The sequence below is a fragment of the Myotis lucifugus genome, unplaced genomic scaffold (assembly GCF_000147115.1).
Source record: "Myotis lucifugus unplaced genomic scaffold, Myoluc2.0 scaffold_3, whole genome shotgun sequence".
NCBI classification, from domain to species: Eukaryota; Metazoa; Chordata; class Mammalia; order Chiroptera; family Vespertilionidae; genus Myotis; species Myotis lucifugus.
This window is the reverse complement of record NW_005871051.1, coordinates 15885626-15906181: the sequence shown is the minus strand read 5'-3', so window position 1 is coordinate 15906181 and position 20556 is coordinate 15885626. Positions and strand designations below refer to the sequence as shown.

Here is a 20556-nt window from a genome sequence, read left to right as displayed (position 1 = left end):
GTTTGATTTTTTTTTCTTCAAGATTTATCCAGTGATGTCAACGATTAAAGTACCCTACTATGATTATATTGTTGTCAATCTCCCCCTTGATATCTTCCAGGAGTTTTTTATGTATTCTGGTACATATATGTATTGGGTACATATATGTTTACCAGAGTTATATCCTCTTGTATCAATCCCTTTAGTATTATGAAGTGGCCTTCCTTATCTCTTGTTAGAGACTTCACTTTGAGGTCTATTTTGTCAGTTATAAGTATTGCTATACCAGCTTTTTTTTTTCATTTCCATTTGCCTGAAAAAATTTTTTCCCATTGTTCAACTTTCAGTCTGTGTGAATCCTTTGTTGTGAGGTGGGTCTCTTATAGACAGCATACATATGGATCATGTTTTCATATCCATTCAGCCACCCTGTCTTTTGATTGGAGCATTTAATCCATTTACGTTTTAGGTTATTATTGATAGGTACTAGTTTTGTTGCCATTTTTATTCTTTCTGCCTGTGTCCCTTCTTCCCTTTCTATTTTTCCTTCTTACAACAGTCCCTTTAGCATTTCTTGCATTGCTGGCTTGGTGGCAATAAACTCCCTGAGCCTATTTTTGTCTGCGAAGCTCCTGATTTCACCTTCAATTATGAATGATAGCCTTGCTGGATAGAGTATTCTTGGATTCAGTCCATTGCTTTGCATCACTTTGTATACTTCTTTCCATTCCCTTCTGGCCAGATATGTTTCTGTTGAGAAATCATTTGATAGTCTAATGGGAGATCCCTTGTAGGTAACTTTCTGACTCTCTCTTGCAGCTCTTAAGATTCTTTCTTTGTCGTTAATGTTTGCCATTGTGATTATGATATGTCTTGGTGTGGGTCTTTTTGGTTTCATGTTGTTTGGAACTCTCTGTGCTTGTGTGACTTTTTTCTTCCCCAAGTGAGGGAAGTTTTCTGTCATTATTTCTTCAAATAGGTTTTCTATCCCTTGCTCTTCTTCTTGTGCTTCTGGCACCCCGATTATGCGTATGTTGTTTCGTTTCATGTTGTCCCAAAGCTCCCTTATACTCTCCTCCTGCTTTTTAATGTTTTTTTCCAATTGCTGTTCAGCTTGGGTGTTTTTTTCTACCCTGTCTTCTAACTTGCTGATTCGGTCCTTTGCTTTTACTGGTCTACTGTTGGAACCTTTTAATGTGTTCTTTATTGCAATGATATCATTCTTTATTTCCTCTTCATTCTTACATAGGACGGTGAGTTTCTCATCTAGATGGTTGAGCATCTTTAAAAACATTACTCTGAATTCTTTTTCTGTCATATTGCTTGCCTCCATTTCATTTACAAAAACCTGCTTTAAGAGAAGGGAGGGAAACATAAAGGAGGATAAAACCACCATTCTCATCCTTAAGTTCCCAAATTTCTATTAAAAATGGAGATGAAATAAGTAGAGAAGAATTTAGATAAATGAGTAATTAAAATCATACCCTCCATCTTTGTAAATAAAAACACACACACATCCAAGCTAGCACAACCAGAGGCACACAACCTATCAAGTACTGCTAAATTAATTAGACCAATAAAACTACAAGAAAAACTTTACAAAGTCACAGTTTTAGTAGTTTGGCACAAATGTCAACATGGGTACCATGGAATCTAGGTCAATACCCTTTCTGTATTTCTAAAGATATATTAGCCAAATAGGTTAATAAAGTAATAAAAGGGTCCCACTTTATTGTAAGCTGCTTAAAGTTACACTGCTGCAAAATACTGTTTCCATGTGAAATTGCAATTCCTCACAGCCTTGGCCAAGAAAAAAATTGGAAGGGCTGAAAGATATTTGTATGCAAAATGCCTACAAGTTACTTTACTTCAAAGCACCATTAATTTTCAAAGTTAAAAATGAAAGAATAGCACTAGCTGGTTTGGTATAGTGGATAGAGCGTTGGCTTGCGGACTGAAGGGTCTAGGGTTAGATTCTGGTCAAGGGCACATGCCTGGGTTCCAGGCTCGATTCCCTGTAGGAAGCGAGCATGAGGCAGCTGATGGATGATTCTCTATCATCCTTTATGTTTCTATTTCCCCCCCTCTCCATTCCTCTCTGAAATCAATAAATATATATTAAAAAAAGAATACCCAATAAATCAACAAAGATCATGTCTTAATCACCATATAGTTACTCACAGAACTTCCCCAATAGAGTTTAAAGCTAATTTTCAGCAATTCTCTTTAGTCTCAAGAATCAGACCTGGGAATAGATTATAGCGCCACATTTCTATTACAGTGAGTGGGAGACTAATCCTCTTCTAAAAACAAACAGAAAAGCTAAACACAGAGCTAGTAAAATAGCAAGCAAAGACAGGCAAAATCTCAGAGACAGAGGGAGAAAGGAGTGTGACCATCTATGCTATTTCCCTCAAGGCACTTTCCAAGATGCAGGCAACAAACTCAGAGGTGAATAAGCCGAGCAAGCTTTGGAGTCTTACAGGACTAAAAGGCAAAAATGGAGTTCAGTGTATATCAGAGAAGAGTGGTACTAGTAGACACAGAACAGGGGTGAATCATCAACAGACCAGTCCTTACAAAAACTAAAGCCCAAATTCAAATTAGCTCCATTCCTACCAGAATAAAGATGATCCACTTCCATTTGATCTGCCTTCCAGAAGCATAAGTCTACCCTCTGAAGAAAAAATAATGCCATCTAAAACCTCAAAATATCTCTATAGTCTGATTATAAGCAATAACCAGCAGTCATTCAAAAATGCCAGGCACAGGGGCAGACAAGACCAGAAAATAAGAGTGACACATCTGAAGTACTGAAAAAAAAGTACAGCCAACATCAGACCCAGCAAAAAAAATCCTTCAAAACTGGAGGCCCAATTAAGAGATTTAAAGCTCATCTATTCACTTATTGTGTAACCTCGGGCAAACTTCTTAACAGTCTTCTATGTCACAGTTTTTGACCTTTATAATAGAGATGATAGTAGCTCCCTCCCCACCTCCATGGAGTGCTCTTGTACTCAATGATATAATACATAGTTACAAAACAAAACAAAACACACCATTATCATCCCAGGAATATGTCCTCCTAAAAGATGACTAAGAGCGTAAGAACAAAAACTTGTCTACACAAAAACACTGATCACAGCACTAAAAATGAAAACCACCTAAATATCCACATAGTATGTCTATAAATGAATTGCTCTGTGGCCTTTCAGATGGAGATGTGGATATGTTTACTGACACAGAAACACATTTGTAGCTTAGTGCATTTAAAAAGGCAAGTTACAGAACAGAATTATAGAAGACATGACTCCATTTATGTATAAATGAAGTCAAATCTCTATGTACATATTCATGGAAGCTTCTAATATGGTCTTTTATTCATTTTTTAAGCTCTCAAGATTACCTGATGACTCAAAGATACACTAGCATTTGCATATCAATCAATTTTAAATATGGGCCTTAATAAATGCATAAGCTTATAAATATTAAAACACGACCTACAGAATTACTAACATTCAGTTCAGATATTTTCATACTTACATCTTTATTCTTGGTAACAACATTGCTAAATAATGACCTGTCGATGACTCCATTATTTCTCTTCTGGCTTAAACAAAGACCAAAGAGAGTCCGAACTTCATTTTCATCTGGATTGTAAGATTGGTCCATCTGAATACAAATATGAAGAGTTAAAAGTAATATACCTACATCCCTCAAAAATCTTCATTTCATTTATATCCAAAGGATTTCTTTGTAAGCAAGGTTATGTGTGTTTTTTTCCTATTTTAGCATACATAGCATCATTTCAGTATAGGTATGAAAGGCCAGGCACTAATGATTTGTGCCAAAAATTTTATAGGTTTTACAACTCTGTAGGGTATTGGGGGTTTGCATTTTTATATAACAGAACCAATAATTCCAGTGAGTGCATTTTTGATTGCATTAACTAAAAGCACTATTTATACAACACTTTGGAAAGATTAGCAGATAAAACAAAATTTGCTAACAAACAGGCAGTGGCACAAAAAATTCTAATTTTCTGAAAATCTATTATAAAATACCCAACACTTGAATTGTAAGTTAAAAAGAAGTTAAAAGGGGAAAAACAGGACTGATAGTCGGCTGTCTTTGCTAATTGAAAGGGGCTATGTCATTTATTGCTCTTTCCTAAATCTTGAGCAAAAGATAATAAAATGTGGGAATAATCTGTGTAAGACCAGTCTGTCCATAGATATTTTTCTAAACTTGACATTATTTCTTCACTTATCCTTTGGATGATCTTTTACTTAAAAAACACTAATATGTAGCTCTAGTAGGTTTGGCTCAGTGGATAGAGCATTGGCCTGGGGACCGAAGAGTCGCAGGTTTGATTCCAGTTAAGGGCAGGTACCTCTGTTGCAGGCTCCGCCCTAGCCCCGGCCCTGGTTGGGGTGCCTGTAGGAGGCAGCCAATCCATGTGCTTATCTCACATTGATATGTCTCTCTGTCTTTCCCTCTCTCTAAAAATCAATGAGAGAATATCCTCGGGTGAGGATATATAAAAAAAAAGCACTAGCAAATCCTCTTGTTAATTATGCTTAATTTGCATTTTCCTGGATTCTAAAATGATCCTTTTTTCTTTCTAATATTGGGCTGTGCCCTCTTATTAGCGGATGTCAAAAGAAACCTGTCATTAGTCAGGTAGAGGAATTACATTGTTCCAGGGCTGTCATTATGTGTCCATATGCAAACAGGCAAATTCTCAAATACTGTGGAAGCTCCAGAAGCCTTTTCACACCTCTGAATATGAAACTATCAGGTGCTGTAGAGGTCATGCGGACGAGCTCAGGGTTTGGAGAACATTCTCCGTGTTACTACACATAACTGCTAATAGCCATGTGTACTTAATACTCTTAATTAACAACGCAGGACACGATTTAGAAATTGGAGAACACAATAGCAACTAACTGAATGGTTGAATTTGTTATCAAGGAGCTTGGACAAAAAAGTATGCATATTTAAAGTGGTATCTTTCCTTAAAAAGCTGATGTGGAATCTATGGTGAATGACACAATTATTGGCATTTTACAATGAAGGATAAGTACTTAACAACTTCCATATATGGAGTTGAGATTCTACAGACTTTCTGACATCAATAGTTCCTGAAAAACAGCATCATGAATTTTTACTTTGAATTCCATGAACTCTTTGCCTTACCATTGTAAAATAAAACTATGGGCTAGTTTCCCTAATACTTAAGAGCTTGCAAAAATCAGTTAAGAAAAGAAATCTCAACAACCTATTAGAAAAATAAGCAGAGTATGGCAGACAGTTCATGAGAAGAAAATGAAAATGCTCTTAAATGTGAAAAGATGTTTACCCCATGCAGAATGAGAAATTAAAACTGCAGTGAGATGCCGTTTTCATCTATCTTACTGCTGAGAAGAAAAAGTTTAAGAACACAGTGGTGGCAATGCATTGAGAAATAGGGAACCTTACACATCCTCATTAAGACAAAATTCTCCTCCTACAATATCTAGGAGGAGAAGCATCAAACTTAACAGCACTTATGTAATTTCTCTTAAGACTCTTCCCTGGGTTGTTATTCATTGCAGGGATTGTGTAGCAGCTAAAGAATGCTAACGGTGTAGATAAGACACACAGACCTAGGACAAAATTCCAAGATGGCGAAGCATTGTGTTTTGCTAAACATGTATTTCAGGAAAAATCAGCAAGAAATTTTAAATGTTAGTTGCTCCTAAAAAAGGTAACCATGGCAGAGGGAAGGTTGGGAGACTTTTCTTCAAATGGCCTGTAATAACTTTTGAATAGAAAACCATGTAAATACACTATTTGAACCGCTTAGAAATTTATTATTAAGAATAAGGAAGGTACCCTCATCTTAAACCCAGTAATAGTTTAAAAAAAAAGGGGGAGGGGGGCAGGATTCAGGAGTGTCAGCATAAAGGACAGATTAAATGTGGGGGGAAAGAGACACAAAATGAAAGACCAAATTATTGTTTTAGACATGAAATTCACTAACCTGAAGAACACAGTAGTTCCCATTTTTCTTTTTAGAGAGTATTTTCAAAGCTTCTTCTTCATATCCTGGGGCAATAATACCATCAGATACCTATAAATAAATATTTTCTGTTTTAAAAAATTATAAAACACCTAATCAAATAATGCTGCTGCATATTCTCGTTTCTACCTCCAACAGATAATGCTAATCCAGCAGGCCCTCAAATAAGGTCATTTTGTGGATGAGACGCCACAAATTGCATTTAAATCATTAATTGGTCTCATCTTTTTGCTTAAAGTCACAGAACCTATCTACAACCTTAAGTGAGGACATACTTACTGTACTAGATTGGGAGAGATAAGCCTATGTTAGAACATAACGTTCTATAGCTGAACTCATCTCATCTGCTGTCCTTTCAAAGTTTTTGGTTGTTATTTCCATTTTAACTAATATGTGAATGATTTGCTCTAATACCCTAAGGAAGAAAAACGATTTCTTACTATTCTGCTTATGGGGTGGTGTTTTGCATTAGAAGAGCATGTTCTGGTTGGAGAGGACAGTGGTCATGGAAAGAATCCCATGAATATTGTCAAGCCACATGTCTCTTTAGCCTTCACTTCTGCCTTTTCCCCCCCTCTTTAAGCTATTTGAGCTATCTTTTTTTTTCTTTTCTGTCTGTCTCCTCATTCCCAGTGCCACCCTCACTTTCCTGGAATACTTGTTTGGTACTCAGATTAGCTTTTCAGAGTAGTTTATAATCTTTCCCATTATACAATCTCTTTTGTTATAGACTCATGGAGCTTTACAGTAAAGTTCATTATTGCATCGCCACCCAAGATGGCATCCTCTGCTCTTCAGAAAAAATAACTTTGGAATTAAGATAACAACTATTAGAAAATTTAAAAAACTGAATAAGTTAATTAAAACTTAACAGCCAAATATGTATTTGAAACATTAATTCACTAAATTTAGAAATTATAATTCAGTCAAGATTTGTGTTCTACATAAAATATGAACATTCTAAATGATAAATTAATTTATAGTTATAAATATAACTATTAAAGGTTATGGTTTCATTAAACACTGAACAAATAAAAGCTTGACTCAGTCATGCATGGATGAGGATACAGGAATGCCCACTAACCTCTCTGGAGATAATTTTGGCAGTAGGGACATCACATATATCAGACAGGGCAACAAAGTCACCAAATGAAGACATCCTATCGGCCCCTGAAAATAAAAATTATGATAGTGTTTTTTAAAGTTTTGTGGCCACATGGTTTCTCATGTGACCACTGAACTATGTAGTTCTAACCAGCCATTGACACAACATCGACAAAGGGACGTGGCCCTGTTCCAATCAAACCATTTACAAAAAAACAGGTGGCGGGCTAGATCCTGTCCATGAGCCATAGTTGGCTAACCCCTGCTATAGAAGGTAAACGATAACATCAGGTTTCTTGATAATCTCCCATAAATGTTATAATAACATTCACAGGTTATTAAACTCACAAATTAAATATGTATGAAACATAATTCTAACCAAATTCAGTATAGCTGAAATAACCATGCGATTTTAGTCATATATTAAGCAATTCAAATGCATTCAACAGCCTAATCTGAAATTACATGCATCAGATTCCAATTATGTTTCCATTTATTACATTAAAATGCTAACACACTTTTATAAACAAATTTATTCCGAGGCACTCATACAATCATTCAGAAGTATAAATAAAAAACAAAGATAATTTAAAATCTTATAATGAAAAAGAGTTATTACTATTTTATTCTATTTCGGATAAAATATTGCTTTTTCTGTTAAAAAAACACACAAACAAACCAAAACACCACAAAACCCCCGTTATTCTTCTGACCTCTTGCTCGTGCATATGCAGTGGCTATGGGTGTGAGGGTTTCATACATGTCATAGACCATGCACACTTTGGCCTCATCTTCACTAAGGGGAACTCCAACAGCAGCGCCTGATAGAGAAAACCGTAAAATAAGCCAAAAACTTCAAGTTATTACTTGTCAACTTGTAAATGAAGACAACATTTTTTCTTAACATTGTCTACGCAGCGTAATTTCTAGCACCTGTGCCAAATTAAACAAAAATCTGTTTGGCCAGATAATTAAACATAAAGAATAGTCGTAGGGAAGGTGAGGAGAGAATCTCCCCTCTCTAGCCTCTGACAAGAGCCACGTGCCTGAGGTTGGCCAGCACCAGGCATGTGTATGAAGCTGGTTTACTTCATTGCTGACTCTCTCCGTCCTGCTTCATACCATATGACGTTCGCTTCTTTCCGGCTCATGTCACTCTAACATTGAGTCACCATCGGAGGATGAATTTATGTGTTGGACTGTCAACAGATCTGGTGATGTTGACTTAAGTGTAAAAAAGCAGAAAAGTATCTCACACAATGGCTATAACATTACAGATAAAGTTTCCTAAGAGTAACTTCTTTAGGCCACTCAGTTCCATCTTCCAACACGTGGGAAACTATTTAGTCATACTGCATTAAGTCATTTTACTTTTTTCTTTTTTAAAACTTCATGTTCCCACTACCAAAACAACTAATTCCTAATCTTCCCATCTCACAATGATGTATGTTTGTATATATTTTTGTATGCTATTTTATTATCAGATTTTATGATGTTACTATATTGAAAGTATTAACGGGCTTGAGAAAAAAAATGGCTTCAGACTTCACAGAATGTCTACATTCCCATAGGAACTCACCAGTTCTTATTACAATGAGAAAGAAGTGCATTTGGAACAGTTCCCGCATGCAGTGCTTTACCTGCTGGGCTGACATGCTTGAAAGAGGCAGCAGCTGGAATGCCTAAGGCTTCTTTGAGTTCCTTCACCAGCTGCCAGGCATTCAAAGCATCACACAAGTTTATAAATCCAGGGGCTCCATTGAGAACTACATAAAAAATGTACCAACATTACCACCTCGGTCAATAGGTCAGACATGTGTACATTTCTTAAAGCATGTATCAAAACTGCAGATATGTTTTAAGGGAAGAGGCAAACAGATCTACACAAACATATATAAGAACTTGATGAGAAAAGTTAAAACACACATGCACATGTGCACACATATGACCAAATCCAGCCAATGTAGAAATAAACCAAGAGCGATCCAGAGCCCAGCTGGCGTGGCTCAGTGGGTGAGTGTCGACCTATGAACCAGGTCATGGTTCGATTCCCGGTCAACATGCCTGGGTTGTAGGCACCTAGGTTATAGGCTCAATCCCTAGGGTGGGGCATGCAGGAGGAAGCCGGCCAACGATTCTCTCTCATTATTGATATGTCTCTCTCCCTCCCCCTCCTCCCCCCCTTCCTCTCTGAGATCAATAAAAATAAATTTTTTAAAAACAGCAATCCAGGAAGGGAGATAGAATGACAACACTAGTGATAACTAGGGATCCATTTCAGTATAGAACTAAGATTAATCAAGTATGGCAATTACAGAGACAGTATAAAATTTAAGTTACAAGTTTTGTTGATTTAAGACATAATATCACAAACCAAAGTGCCAAGAGCTGTGAAAGGAGGGAAAAGTATATTTTTTTCTTCATTTACATCCAACTCAGTAGGTTCTGCCTAAACTGGAAACACAGTTAAAAAGACTGCCATTCAGAGCTCTGCATTTTCTTAACAAAGGCAGGATTTCTTAGAAGTTAATACCTCTTATGAATAAACATTTTTAAGTTCAGCACACTTTAAAAAATTGTGGGCCATTAATTAAAATCTATTGTATTAATAATTGCATTTCCTTTGTGTTATCTTAGGTACTAAATACTTTTAAATGTAAAACTTTGCCAGATATTTACTGAGGCCTGGCCAGCATGGCTCAGTGGTTGAGCATCGACCTATGAACCAGGAGGTCACGGTTCGATTCCCAGTCAGGGCACATACTCATTATGGGTTCAATTCCCAGTGTGGGGCATGCAGAAGGCAGCTGATCAATGATTCTCTCTCATCACTGGTGCTTCTATCCCTCTCTCTCTGAAATAAATAAATACACACACACACCACACACATATATTTACTGAGTACCTACTGCAATATTAGGCATTGTCCTAGGTACTTGAGATATTAGCTATGAATAAAATAGCCCCCCCCATCTCTCCCCAAATTCACTGTCTTCATGGAGCTTATAGGAGAGGTATAGGAGAAACAAAATAGGCAATAAATAGTAAATAATAAGAGAAAATATTAGGTATTTATTTTTTATTTCTTTTTAAACTTTTTAAAAAACATTTTTATTGATTTCAGAGAGGAAGGGAGAGATGGAAAAATCAATCATGAGAGAGAATCATTGATCGGCTGCCTCCTGCATGCCCCCTACTGCGGATATCAAGACTGTGACCCCGACATGTGCCCTGACCAGGAATTGAACTGTGACTTCGGGTTCATTAAGTCGATGCTCAACCACTAAGCCATGCTGGTCGGGCAAAAATATTAGGTATTTATACAAATGAGTTGAAAACATGGGCACACAAAAACCTATACTTGAATTTTTTTAGCAGCTTATATTCATAACTGTCAAAAATTATCCTTTCATTTTTTATGTCCTTCAGTAAGTGAATGGAAAAACCAACTATGGTACATCTATATACAATGGAATATATTTAGTGGTAAGAAATGAGCTCTCCAACCACAAAAGGACATGGAGAAACCTTAATGCATACTGCTGAGTGAAAGAAGCCAGTGCGAAAAGGCAGGATAGTGTATGATTCCAACATTATAACATTCTGGAAACAATAAAACTATGGAGACAGTAAAAACATCTGTGGTTGCAGGTGTGAGAGGAGTGGAATGCAGGGAATTTTTAGGTGGTGAAACTATTCTGGGTGATATTATTGAGGTGACTACATGACATGCATTTACCAAAATCCACGGAATATAGAACAAAGAGTAAACCCTAATAATGTAAATTATGGACACAGCAAACGATGCACCCGAACATTCAGCCTTTACCTGTGATGGGAAGCTTGGGCTGCAGTGTGTATAACTGGGCTGGAGTTTGATGAGGGTTCATTCCGTACCGCAAGGGCATCTGAGATATTCCTTTACTATACTGTCTCCTGAAGTAATCTGAAATTGCTTCATCATATTGTGCAGTGTGAGTGAAAGCCTACAAAAAGTGGAACTTTGGTGAATCCACATGCAGCATTTCCCAAAATGGTTTTATTTTAGCATATAGTTAACTACACCCCAAATAATACTAAACAGCACTGTGAATTATTCCCTTTCCAATTCTCTGCTGATCTTTTTAAGGGAATCTCTCTCTAATATTTGGTGTCTTTATTTATAACAAAAAGGAAGCCGCTCCCTCCAAGCAGGCCCTGGTGGATGGTACAAACTAGTAAGAACTGAGTACCGTTTGGTTTTGCAAACAAGGCACCATGGAAAAGTGCACTCTCACCTTCAAGGCCAACTGGCGCCTGGTCTCCAAGGAGGTGTCTTTGCTGTCGGAGCTCTGCATCTCTGTGGACACGGCGGCGTAGTCCTCCGGCTTGCACACTACGGTCACTCGAGCGTGGTTTTTGGCTGCTGCTCTCAACAGGGTTACCCCACCTTTCAAAAACAAAATAGGATTTGTATTTTCACATCGGTTTAACCTCTTTGCAATACGGTTACTGTACACACACTTCTACTTAATTCTTGACTTAAACAATAAGGGAAGAAGACAACCCAAGTGAATCCCTACACAAAGAAATAGCTTCACCCCAGCCAGCATGGCTCGGTGGTTGAGTGTCAACCTATGAACCGGGTCATGGTTCGATTTGCGGTCAAGGGCACATGCCCAGGTTGTGGGCTTGATGCCCAGTATGAAGTGTGCAGGAGGCAGCTGATCAATGATTTTCTCTTAACATTAATGTTTCTAGCTCTCTCTCCCACTCCCTTGCTCTCTAAAATCAATAAAAGTATATTTAAAAAAAGAAATAGCTGCGAAAATATAGATAAATTAGAGTCCTCCCAGAGTACAATCTGGGAGCAGTAACTATTTCCTACTCCCTCAGTAGTGAATTTCAAAACAAAATCTTGCTTAATTAAATTTTAGTTAAAATTTAAATAAACCTCTCCTCTGTCAGTCTTCAAATAATGGTTTTCCCAACTTACCAATATCAATTTGCTCAACAGCCTTTTCAACTGTTACATCCGGAGAAGCCACTGTCTTCACAAAGGGATACAGATTACAAACCACAACTCTAAAAGAAGAACATACCTGTCCTTAAAATTCAACTTACATGGCAGCTACGTAGAAAAAATAAGTCAGTCGCTGTTAATACACAACCAAAACCCAAAAAGATCTAACGCGTGAACTGTGAGCCTGACAGGTTAGAAGTCTAAAGTTATGTTGAAGAGTCAAATCTCCCATGTGACTGAGCATAGGTTAACAGAAGTAGCTTAAGAGCAGATGCTCTCAATACACATTGTTGCTGCCTGGATAAACCTAGCTGCCCATTTCACTATCAAACCATCAAAAAACTTTAAAAATCTTAACAGAAATGTAAAATACAAGGCTACAGAGAATATCCTCATATTGGGATGTAATCATTCAATTTTAGATTCTATTTCCAATGGATTATGTACAATGATAAAAAATGATGGATCAGTCTAAGGGTAAAATATTTGTTTTTTCTTCAGAGAGGTCATATACAAAAGGTGAAAGGATTAAGAAGTACAGATTGGTCGTCACAAAATAGTCATGGGGATATAAAAGGGAATACATCATTAATATTCTAATAACTATGTATGGTGTCAGATGGGTATAAGATTTATTGGAATGATCACTCAGTAAGTTATATAAAGGAAAAACAATGGAAGGCCAAAAGAACAATTTAAAATACAGAACTGATCTAAAATGAACAACTAGTGAAGCAGTTCCACTCCTATGGCTGCAATTTGAGGAGTTCTGTTGCAGGTACCCCAGTGAAATAAGTTCAACTAGAAAAACTAATTAAAAAAAGAGGAGGGGAACATTTCCCAGACAAAATGTCACAAGAAAAAGACCAGTATCTCTTACAAATACTTACACAAAAGTCTTCAACAAAATATCAGCAAACTGAATCCAGCAAAATATTAAAAGAGGTATACACCATAGCCAAGTATGGCTTAGCTTAGGAGTGTATGGTTTGTTTAACATCTAAAAATCAGCTAATATAACATAAAGGACAAAAACCACTTGATCATTTAAATAGATGCACTAATAGCATTTGTCAAAACTGAACACTCATTCATGATAACACTCAACAAATTAAGAGAACTTGCTTAACATGATAAACGGTATTTAAGAAACACCCATTGCTAACTTTATACTTAAAGGTGAATGACTGAATGCTTTCCTCTAAGCTCAGGAACAAGACAAGAATGTCCACCCTTACCACTTCCATTTAACAGTGTACTGGAGATTCTAGCCAGGTCAATTCTCAGAGAACATGGAATAAAAGGCATCAAGACTAAGGGAAGAAGTAAAGCTATCTTAGCAAGTGACATGACCTTATAAATAGAAAATACTAAGAAATCCACACACAAAAAAACCCCATTAGCATTAATGAGTTCAGCAAGGTTGCAGGATATCTGAACAATCTGAAAGTGAAATCAAGAAAACAATTCTACTTATAATATTATCTACTTATAAAACAAAAAAAATTAAGAATACATTTAACAAAAGTAAGATTTGTGTATGAAGCAGTACAAAACATTATTGGAAATCTAAATAAATGAAACGACATCCCATGTTTATGGACTGAAAGATTTAATATTGCCAAGATGGCAATATTATCCAAATTGATCTACAGATTCAACACAATCCCACTTCAACTTCCTTCTTTTGAAGAAATGGACAAGTTGAGATTCATATGGAAATGCAAGGGACCATGAATAGCCAAAACAAACTTGAAAAGGAAAAAAAAGAACGAAGTTGGAGGATTCACACTTCTCAATTTCAAAATTTATCACAAAGCTACAGTAATGGTATAGTGCTGGCATAACAACAGAGATATAGATCAAGTGTTCCAAGATCATTCAATAGGAAAAGAATAGTCTTTTCAACAAGTGATGCTGGGACAAATGGGTAGCCACATACAAAAGAATACAGTTGCACCCCTACCTCACACCTCTACATAAAAACTAACTTTCAGAGAATCAAAGAAAAAAGTATAATACCCCCCAAAAAACTCTACAAAGGACACCACAAAGTGAAAACAGCCCATGGAATGGGATAACTTAATAATAAAAAGAGAAATAAGTCAATTAAAAAATGGGCAAAGGATCTGAACAGACATTTCTCCAAAGATATACACATAGCCAATAAGCACATGAAAAGATACTCAACATCATTAGGAAATGCAAATCATAATGACAATGAGATACAACATCACATCCACTAGGATGGACAGATCAAAATAATACATAACAAATATTTTACGTGAGGATGTGGAGAAATTAGGGTCCTTGTACAATGCTGTAGGATATTATGTACAACTAGAGGCCCGGTGCATAACATTCGTGCACTGGGGGAGGAGGGGGGGGTGTCCCTCAGCCTGGCTGAGCCCTCTTGCAGTCCAGGACCCCTCGCTCCTTACGGCCTACCTGCAGCAGAGGCCCCTGCCACCGCCAGCTGTGAGCCGCAAGCCTGGCTTCTGGCTGAGTGGCACTCCCCCTGTGGAAACGCACTGACCACCAAGGGGCAGCTCCTGCATGGAGTGTCTGCCCCCTGGTGGTCAGTGCACATCATAGCGAACCGTCATTCTGCCATTCGGTCAATTTGCATATTAGGGTTTTTATTATATAGGATGATCTAGCACTTTGAAAACAATGTGGCAGTTTCTTAAAAGTTTAAACATAGAGTTACCATAAAACCAAGGAATTCAACTTGTCGGTATATACCCAAGAGAAATGAAAATAGCCTATAAAAAAAAAGCTTGTACATGAACGTTCATAACTGCATTATTCTTAACATGCAAAAAATAGAAACAATCCAAATGCTCATCAACTAATGAACTGATAAATGAGGTATATTCATACAATGAATTACTTTACAGCAAAAACTAATTACTGATAGTGCTTTCTAATAAAATTGATCAGTGATGCTTTCAAGGAAATATCTTGATCAAAAGAAGGAAAATAAAAAAATAGTATAAACCATGTAGCTTTACATTTGAGTTGGAGCTGCCATCCCATAGGAACTGCCCTTTTGGGGGACACTCAATATTGTGACTACTGAACTGATGACTTCCGACTGAAAATTAAAAACATTGTTTAGACTTAGTGTCACTATGTCAGCTTATCTCCACCAACAGAAATGCCTTCCTTCTACTGATATAATTTTCCCCTTCCCTTTCTCATAAATGCCTTTTGCCTTTGTCTCCTAATCAAAATACTTTTTAGGTTTCTGCCTGAATCAGTGCTTTCAGGAATAGCTTTTTTAAAAAAAAAAAACTCAAATAAGTGCTTGTTGCCTCTTAAAAAACAAACAAAAAAACCCCCCAAAGTACTGACGTTATAACATGCAAAGAAGGTAATCCCAAAGGACCACATATTGTAGGATTCCACTGATCTGACATGTTCGGTACAGGTAAATCCATACAGACAAAAATATACTGGTGGTTGCCTAGTGCTAGAGGATGTTTGGAGAAATGAAGAATAAATGCTAATGGCAATTTTTTGGGGTTTTTTTTTGAGGGAAGCGATAAGTATGTTCTAATATTAACTGTGGTGATGGCTGTACAACTCTGAATATAAAAAAACTACTGAGTTGTATATTTTAAATTGGGAAATTGTATGGTATGTGAATTGTATCCAAATAAAGCTGTTTATATATTTAAAAAAAACAGTGAATAACTTTATACAAATAATTAAGTTGCTTATATGTATGAAAATTTACATCATAACTTCCTAAAAAAGCAAAGGTTGTTTTTAATTTAAGTACCCATTTTGGTAATATATACTTGGCAAAACCAAAATGCTAGCACGTACAACATGACACAGAAGGTACTCAATAAATGTTTATAGTCAACAATTATAAAACTAAACCTAATGGCATCTTTTCTTTATTTTGTATTGGTTTTGGGTGTGCAGCTTAGTTATTAGACAATCTTAAGCTTTAAGTGTTCCCCTCGATAAAAAGGGGCATCAGGTTTGGCATACTCTTCATCTTTGTTCCTGTATTAAAAATTCAACTTTGAATTTACCTTATAAGATTGAAATCAAGTCTGGCCATGTCAGCATTATCTTCTGGGATATTACGAGCCAAGATTCCTAATTTAACAAAGTTAAAATATTAGTTCAAAAAACAAGCCAGAATAAGGCACTTCTTTCTAATATAGTCCCTCAATCAAGTTGAAATTTCTAATATAGCCTAGTTAAGAATACCAAACACATAGTTAAAATGAGATTAGTGGGTATATTTAAAAATCTCTTTTTGCCCAGCCAGTGTTGCTGAGCACCGACCTATAAACCAGGAGGTCATGGTTTGATTCTGTCAGGGCACGTGCCAGGGTTTTGAACTTGATTTCCCAGTAAGGGGCATGCAGGAGGCAGCTGATCAATGATTCTCTCTCATCATTTGTTTCTCTTTCTTCCTCTCCCTTCCTCAATAAAAATATATTTTTAAAAAGTATTTTTTATCAGTTCCTGATTCCTCTTTTCTTTTTTAAAAATTTTTATTGAATTTATTGGGGTGACATCGGTTAATAAAATTATATAGGTTTCAAGTCCACAGTTCTACAATATATCAATTACTTATTGTATTGTTTTTCATCACCCCAAGTCAAGTCTCCTTCCATCAGCATTTATGCCCACTTCTTTTCTCTTAACAAAATGTAAAAGGAATTTTCCCATAACTGTTGCCAGTTTCATTATGTGCTCCAATAAGTAAATGGCTTGTCTTAATTTTTAGCCTTACAGCCTTTTATTCTGCCATATTTTACTGTAACTGGTAAGTTAGCAATAAACTTGTTTTTCACTATTTTTGAATGATATGCAATTCGTTGTCTCAGATGAAAGAACAAAGTATTTTGAAGAATTCTTTTGAAAGTCAGTTATATGGTCATGCTGTATGCTAAGTTTGAATAATGAAAAAATCTTTTCACTCATAAGATCAAAATATTTTCATTAACTCCAGCGGGAACTATCACTAAGTTAATTCTCAGGTTAGCACTAACAGCAAGCAAAAGAAAACAATCTGAATTCATCACATAAAAAGCAAACTAGATTTTAAACAAGTTCTAATGTATTATGAACTTTAGCAGCAAATGTTGACGCAATTGCTATAACCTACAGATTTTTTCCCTTTTCCGTTTATTCTATAAAGTAATCAACTAAACCATCCTGAAAACCACTAATTATTTTAAATTGAAAATACCCACTACATACCGGCATGGACTGCAGGGTGCAAGGTTTTCACACGGCCCCCTAACATTTCGGGAAACCCCGTCAGCTCAGAGACATCTCTGAAAATAAACAGAATATTTCTCCTCTTTCTACTTATCTGTCACTCACATTTCACACTATTCCACAGCTTCTTCTATCATTAAGTCTACTGTTTTCATTTTGAGAAATTTCTCAGCACCGGAATTTTCAAAATTCTGAGTAGATTAAGGAGGGCCATTTGCAAATGACTGAATTTTCCCAAGAACTCCCAGTTCCAATATAAACAGAGTTGGTGACATTATGATTTCCAATTTAAAATTCACTTTCCCAGAGTCCTGCCCAGTAGCTCAGTTGGTGAGAGCATCCTCCAAATGTGCCGAGGTTGTGGGTTCAATCCCTGGTCAGGGCACATACAAGAAGCAACCAATGAATAAGTAAGTGGAACAACAAATCGATGTTTCTCTCCCTCTTCCTCCCCCCTTTCCTCTCTCTTTCAAATCAATAAATTAAAAAATTAAATAGAAAAACATTTTTTTAAAAATTCCCTATATTTCCTGGTCTATTGGTTGTCATCCAGTGAACCGAAAGGCTGACCATTCTACTCCTGGTCAGGACACATGCCTGGGTTGCAGGCTCGATCCCCTGGAGGCAGGGGGCAGCCGAGTGATTTTTCACTTTCCCTCTAAAAATCAATAAAAATGCTTTCAAAAAATTCCCTCTCCCAGACTTTAAAAAATAAAATCCAGGTTCTCCAACTGAGGATAATTGTTAAAAAAAGAAAAGGCAGATCTATACTGAGTTGGTGTAGGGATTACATGAGTTAATATATATTTAAAAGTGTCAACAGTCAGCCACACTTTAATAGGAAACATATTGACATTCCCAAATTTTAAAAAAAGACATCACCACAATGGGGCTAAACAGGAATAGGTAGAGGTACAGATAGATAAAACAAGACTAAAGAGTTGGTAAATATTTAAACTGGAGGATAGGTATGCAACACGAGGGCTCATACTTTTCTCTCTTTTTATGTCTGAAATGTCTCCATAATATGAAGTTTGATGGAGGGGGAAAAGGGGATACAGAGAGGACCTTGCTTAACTTGAAGGGTCCAACTACAAACAACCCAACATGGGACAATGGAAAGAACAGTTCAGACTTTGGATTCTCACCGCCCCACCTCCCACGATTCTTAGGGGTTGTGGTGCAGACATCAGAGTGGTGCTGCAAAAAGACTTTGGAACACATACAGTAAGGCATGTTTTGCCATATGAACTTAGTGAATTTAGGGAAGCTGTGTACTGTCCACTTAGGGCAGGATTACAAGATGAAAAAGGTAATCCTTGACCTCTCCATGGATCTAGAGGTCAAGTAGCAACATCTCCAACATGACAAAAAAAAGCAGACAGGCCTTTCACTCCTTCGCTAAAATTTATTTCAGGATGGGGATGGCCTTCCTCCGAATTCTCACATCAGTTTATTAAAGCCTTTTTCATTTTCTACATTTTCAGTGGTTACTCCCTCTCCCGCTAGAATGCCAGCTCCTTGATGTCAAGAACTGCAGCCTGATTTTTCTTTTGCTTATTATTCCTTCTCCCCATCACTTCGGTGGGTTAATGAATAGATGTGGATGAAGGAATGAATGAATGATAGATTTTATGACTTCATATGGTTACCAAAGATGCTAGCAGCGGTTCTCAACCTGTGGGTCGCAACCCCTTTGGCGGTGGATAAGACCATCCTGCATATCAGATATTTACATTACGATTCATAACAGTAGCAACATTACAGTTATGAAGTAGCAACGAAAATACTTTTATGGTTGGGTCACAACATGAGGAACTGTATCTAAAAGGCCAGAAGGCCCTAGCCGGCTTGGCTCAGTGGATACAGCATCAGCCTTCAGACTGAAGGGTCCCGGGTTCGATTCCGGTCAAGGACACATGCCTGGGTTGCAGGCTCAATCCCCCGCGGGGGGTGTGCCGATCAATGATTCTCTCTCATCATTGATGTTTCTATCTCTCTCTCCTCCCTTCCTCTCTGAAATAATAATAAAGGGCCAGAAGGTTGAGAACCACTGTAAGGGAAGGGAGGCAGGCTTGAATCTTGATGTCAACAGTTTACTAAAGAGCCAGTCAAAACAGATTATGCAAATTATAAACTCTGTGGTGCAAAACAGCCCGCCTCTTATAAGTGGCTTGGAAGGGGGGCCCTGAAATGAGGACATCCGGGGTTCTAACCCCTAGATCCGCTCCTTACTTAACTCTGTAAACTTGACAGCACTTTCCTCTTCTATGAAGGGGTCAGCAGCGCACCAGCCTCACAGCACTGGAGGAGCGAGTGAATAGCGGGTTGTACCCACAGCGCCCGGCAGGCATTACTTTCTGATGGGACTTAACCTACACACTAAGTTGTGCCTTACCTGACGGCCAGACCCGCATCCCTGAGAGCTTTCGCGGTCCCTCCAGAAGCGACCAGACTCAAACCCACAGAAGTTAGGTTCCTGGCAAAATCCACGAGGCCGGTTTTGTCAGAAACACTGAATAAGGCTGAAAAAGAAGACGTGTTTTCCTTCCCAGTCGCTGTACAGGACAGCATGTTCTTCAGAGCCGTAGGATGGGGTGCGTTTGGGGAACGGCAGTCACGGATCTCAAGCTACCATCACCTCCGCCCACGCAAACCCCGGCCCAGACTCCGGGCCTCATTCTGATCCCAGGCAGCCGCACAACGGCGGGCCGGGGCCTCCAGGCCTGCAGCGCAGCCGGCCCCCCAGCGCCCGCCACCGCGGGGCGAGGGCGCATCGGGGCGCGGGCTGCGCTGCGCCCGTCACCGAGGACGCGCGAGGGGCTCACCGAGCTGGCCGGGTGCCATGGTGCACGCTCGGGGGTCCGGGGCGAGCAGGGCGGCAGGGCAGACACCACGTGTAAAGGGAGGTGGAGCGGCTGGAGGCTTTCGATCCGGAAGAGAGGGAGGCGGGACCCGCGGGCACCAGATGGGTCACCTGACCCGCCGCCCCGCCCCGCCCCGCCCTGCTCATTGTAGGACCTGAAATCGGAGCCTGCGGGCTGGAGGGAAGGCGGGCTTTTAAATTTACACTTAAAAGATTCCGTTCCCAACCTCACCCCGCGGCCTGTCTTGTCCCCGCCCTCAGGAGCCACCGCCCGTTGCCCCTGGCAGC

The 20556-nt window shown here is 38.2% G+C and overlaps 1 protein-coding gene across 3 annotated transcripts in view; it reads right to left on the bottom strand.

The window, feature by feature from the left end:
• Window positions 1-20352, bottom strand: part of ATIC (5-aminoimidazole-4-carboxamide ribonucleotide formyltransferase/IMP cyclohydrolase) — a 28238-nt gene extending 7886 nt beyond the window's left edge. The window contains exons 1-12 of one of the 3 annotated variants that reach the window (XM_006082489.3): window positions 20231-20352; window positions 19801-19927; window positions 17382-17458; window positions 16199-16265; window positions 12123-12211; window positions 11425-11576; window positions 10977-11133; window positions 8788-8913; window positions 7861-7968; window positions 7128-7213; window positions 6005-6094; window positions 3523-3651 (exon numbers count right to left, since the gene is read on the bottom strand). In XM_006082489.3, the coding sequence (XP_006082551.1) occupies window positions 3523-3651; window positions 6005-6094; window positions 7128-7213; window positions 7861-7968; window positions 8788-8913; window positions 10977-11133; window positions 11425-11576; window positions 12123-12211; window positions 16199-16265; window positions 17382-17458; window positions 19801-19927; window positions 20231-20249 (1227 nt within the window). In that variant the 5' untranslated portion in view covers window positions 20250-20352. Of the gene's footprint in view, window positions 1-3522; window positions 3652-6004; window positions 6095-7127; window positions 7214-7860; window positions 7969-8787; window positions 8914-10976; window positions 11134-11424; window positions 11577-12122; window positions 12212-16198; window positions 16266-17381; window positions 17459-19800; window positions 19992-20230 lie in introns of those variants that run through there. The other 2 variants (XM_006082488.3, XM_023761019.1) reach the window with 2 other exon arrangements.
• Window positions 20353-20556: the final 204 nt, after the last annotated feature.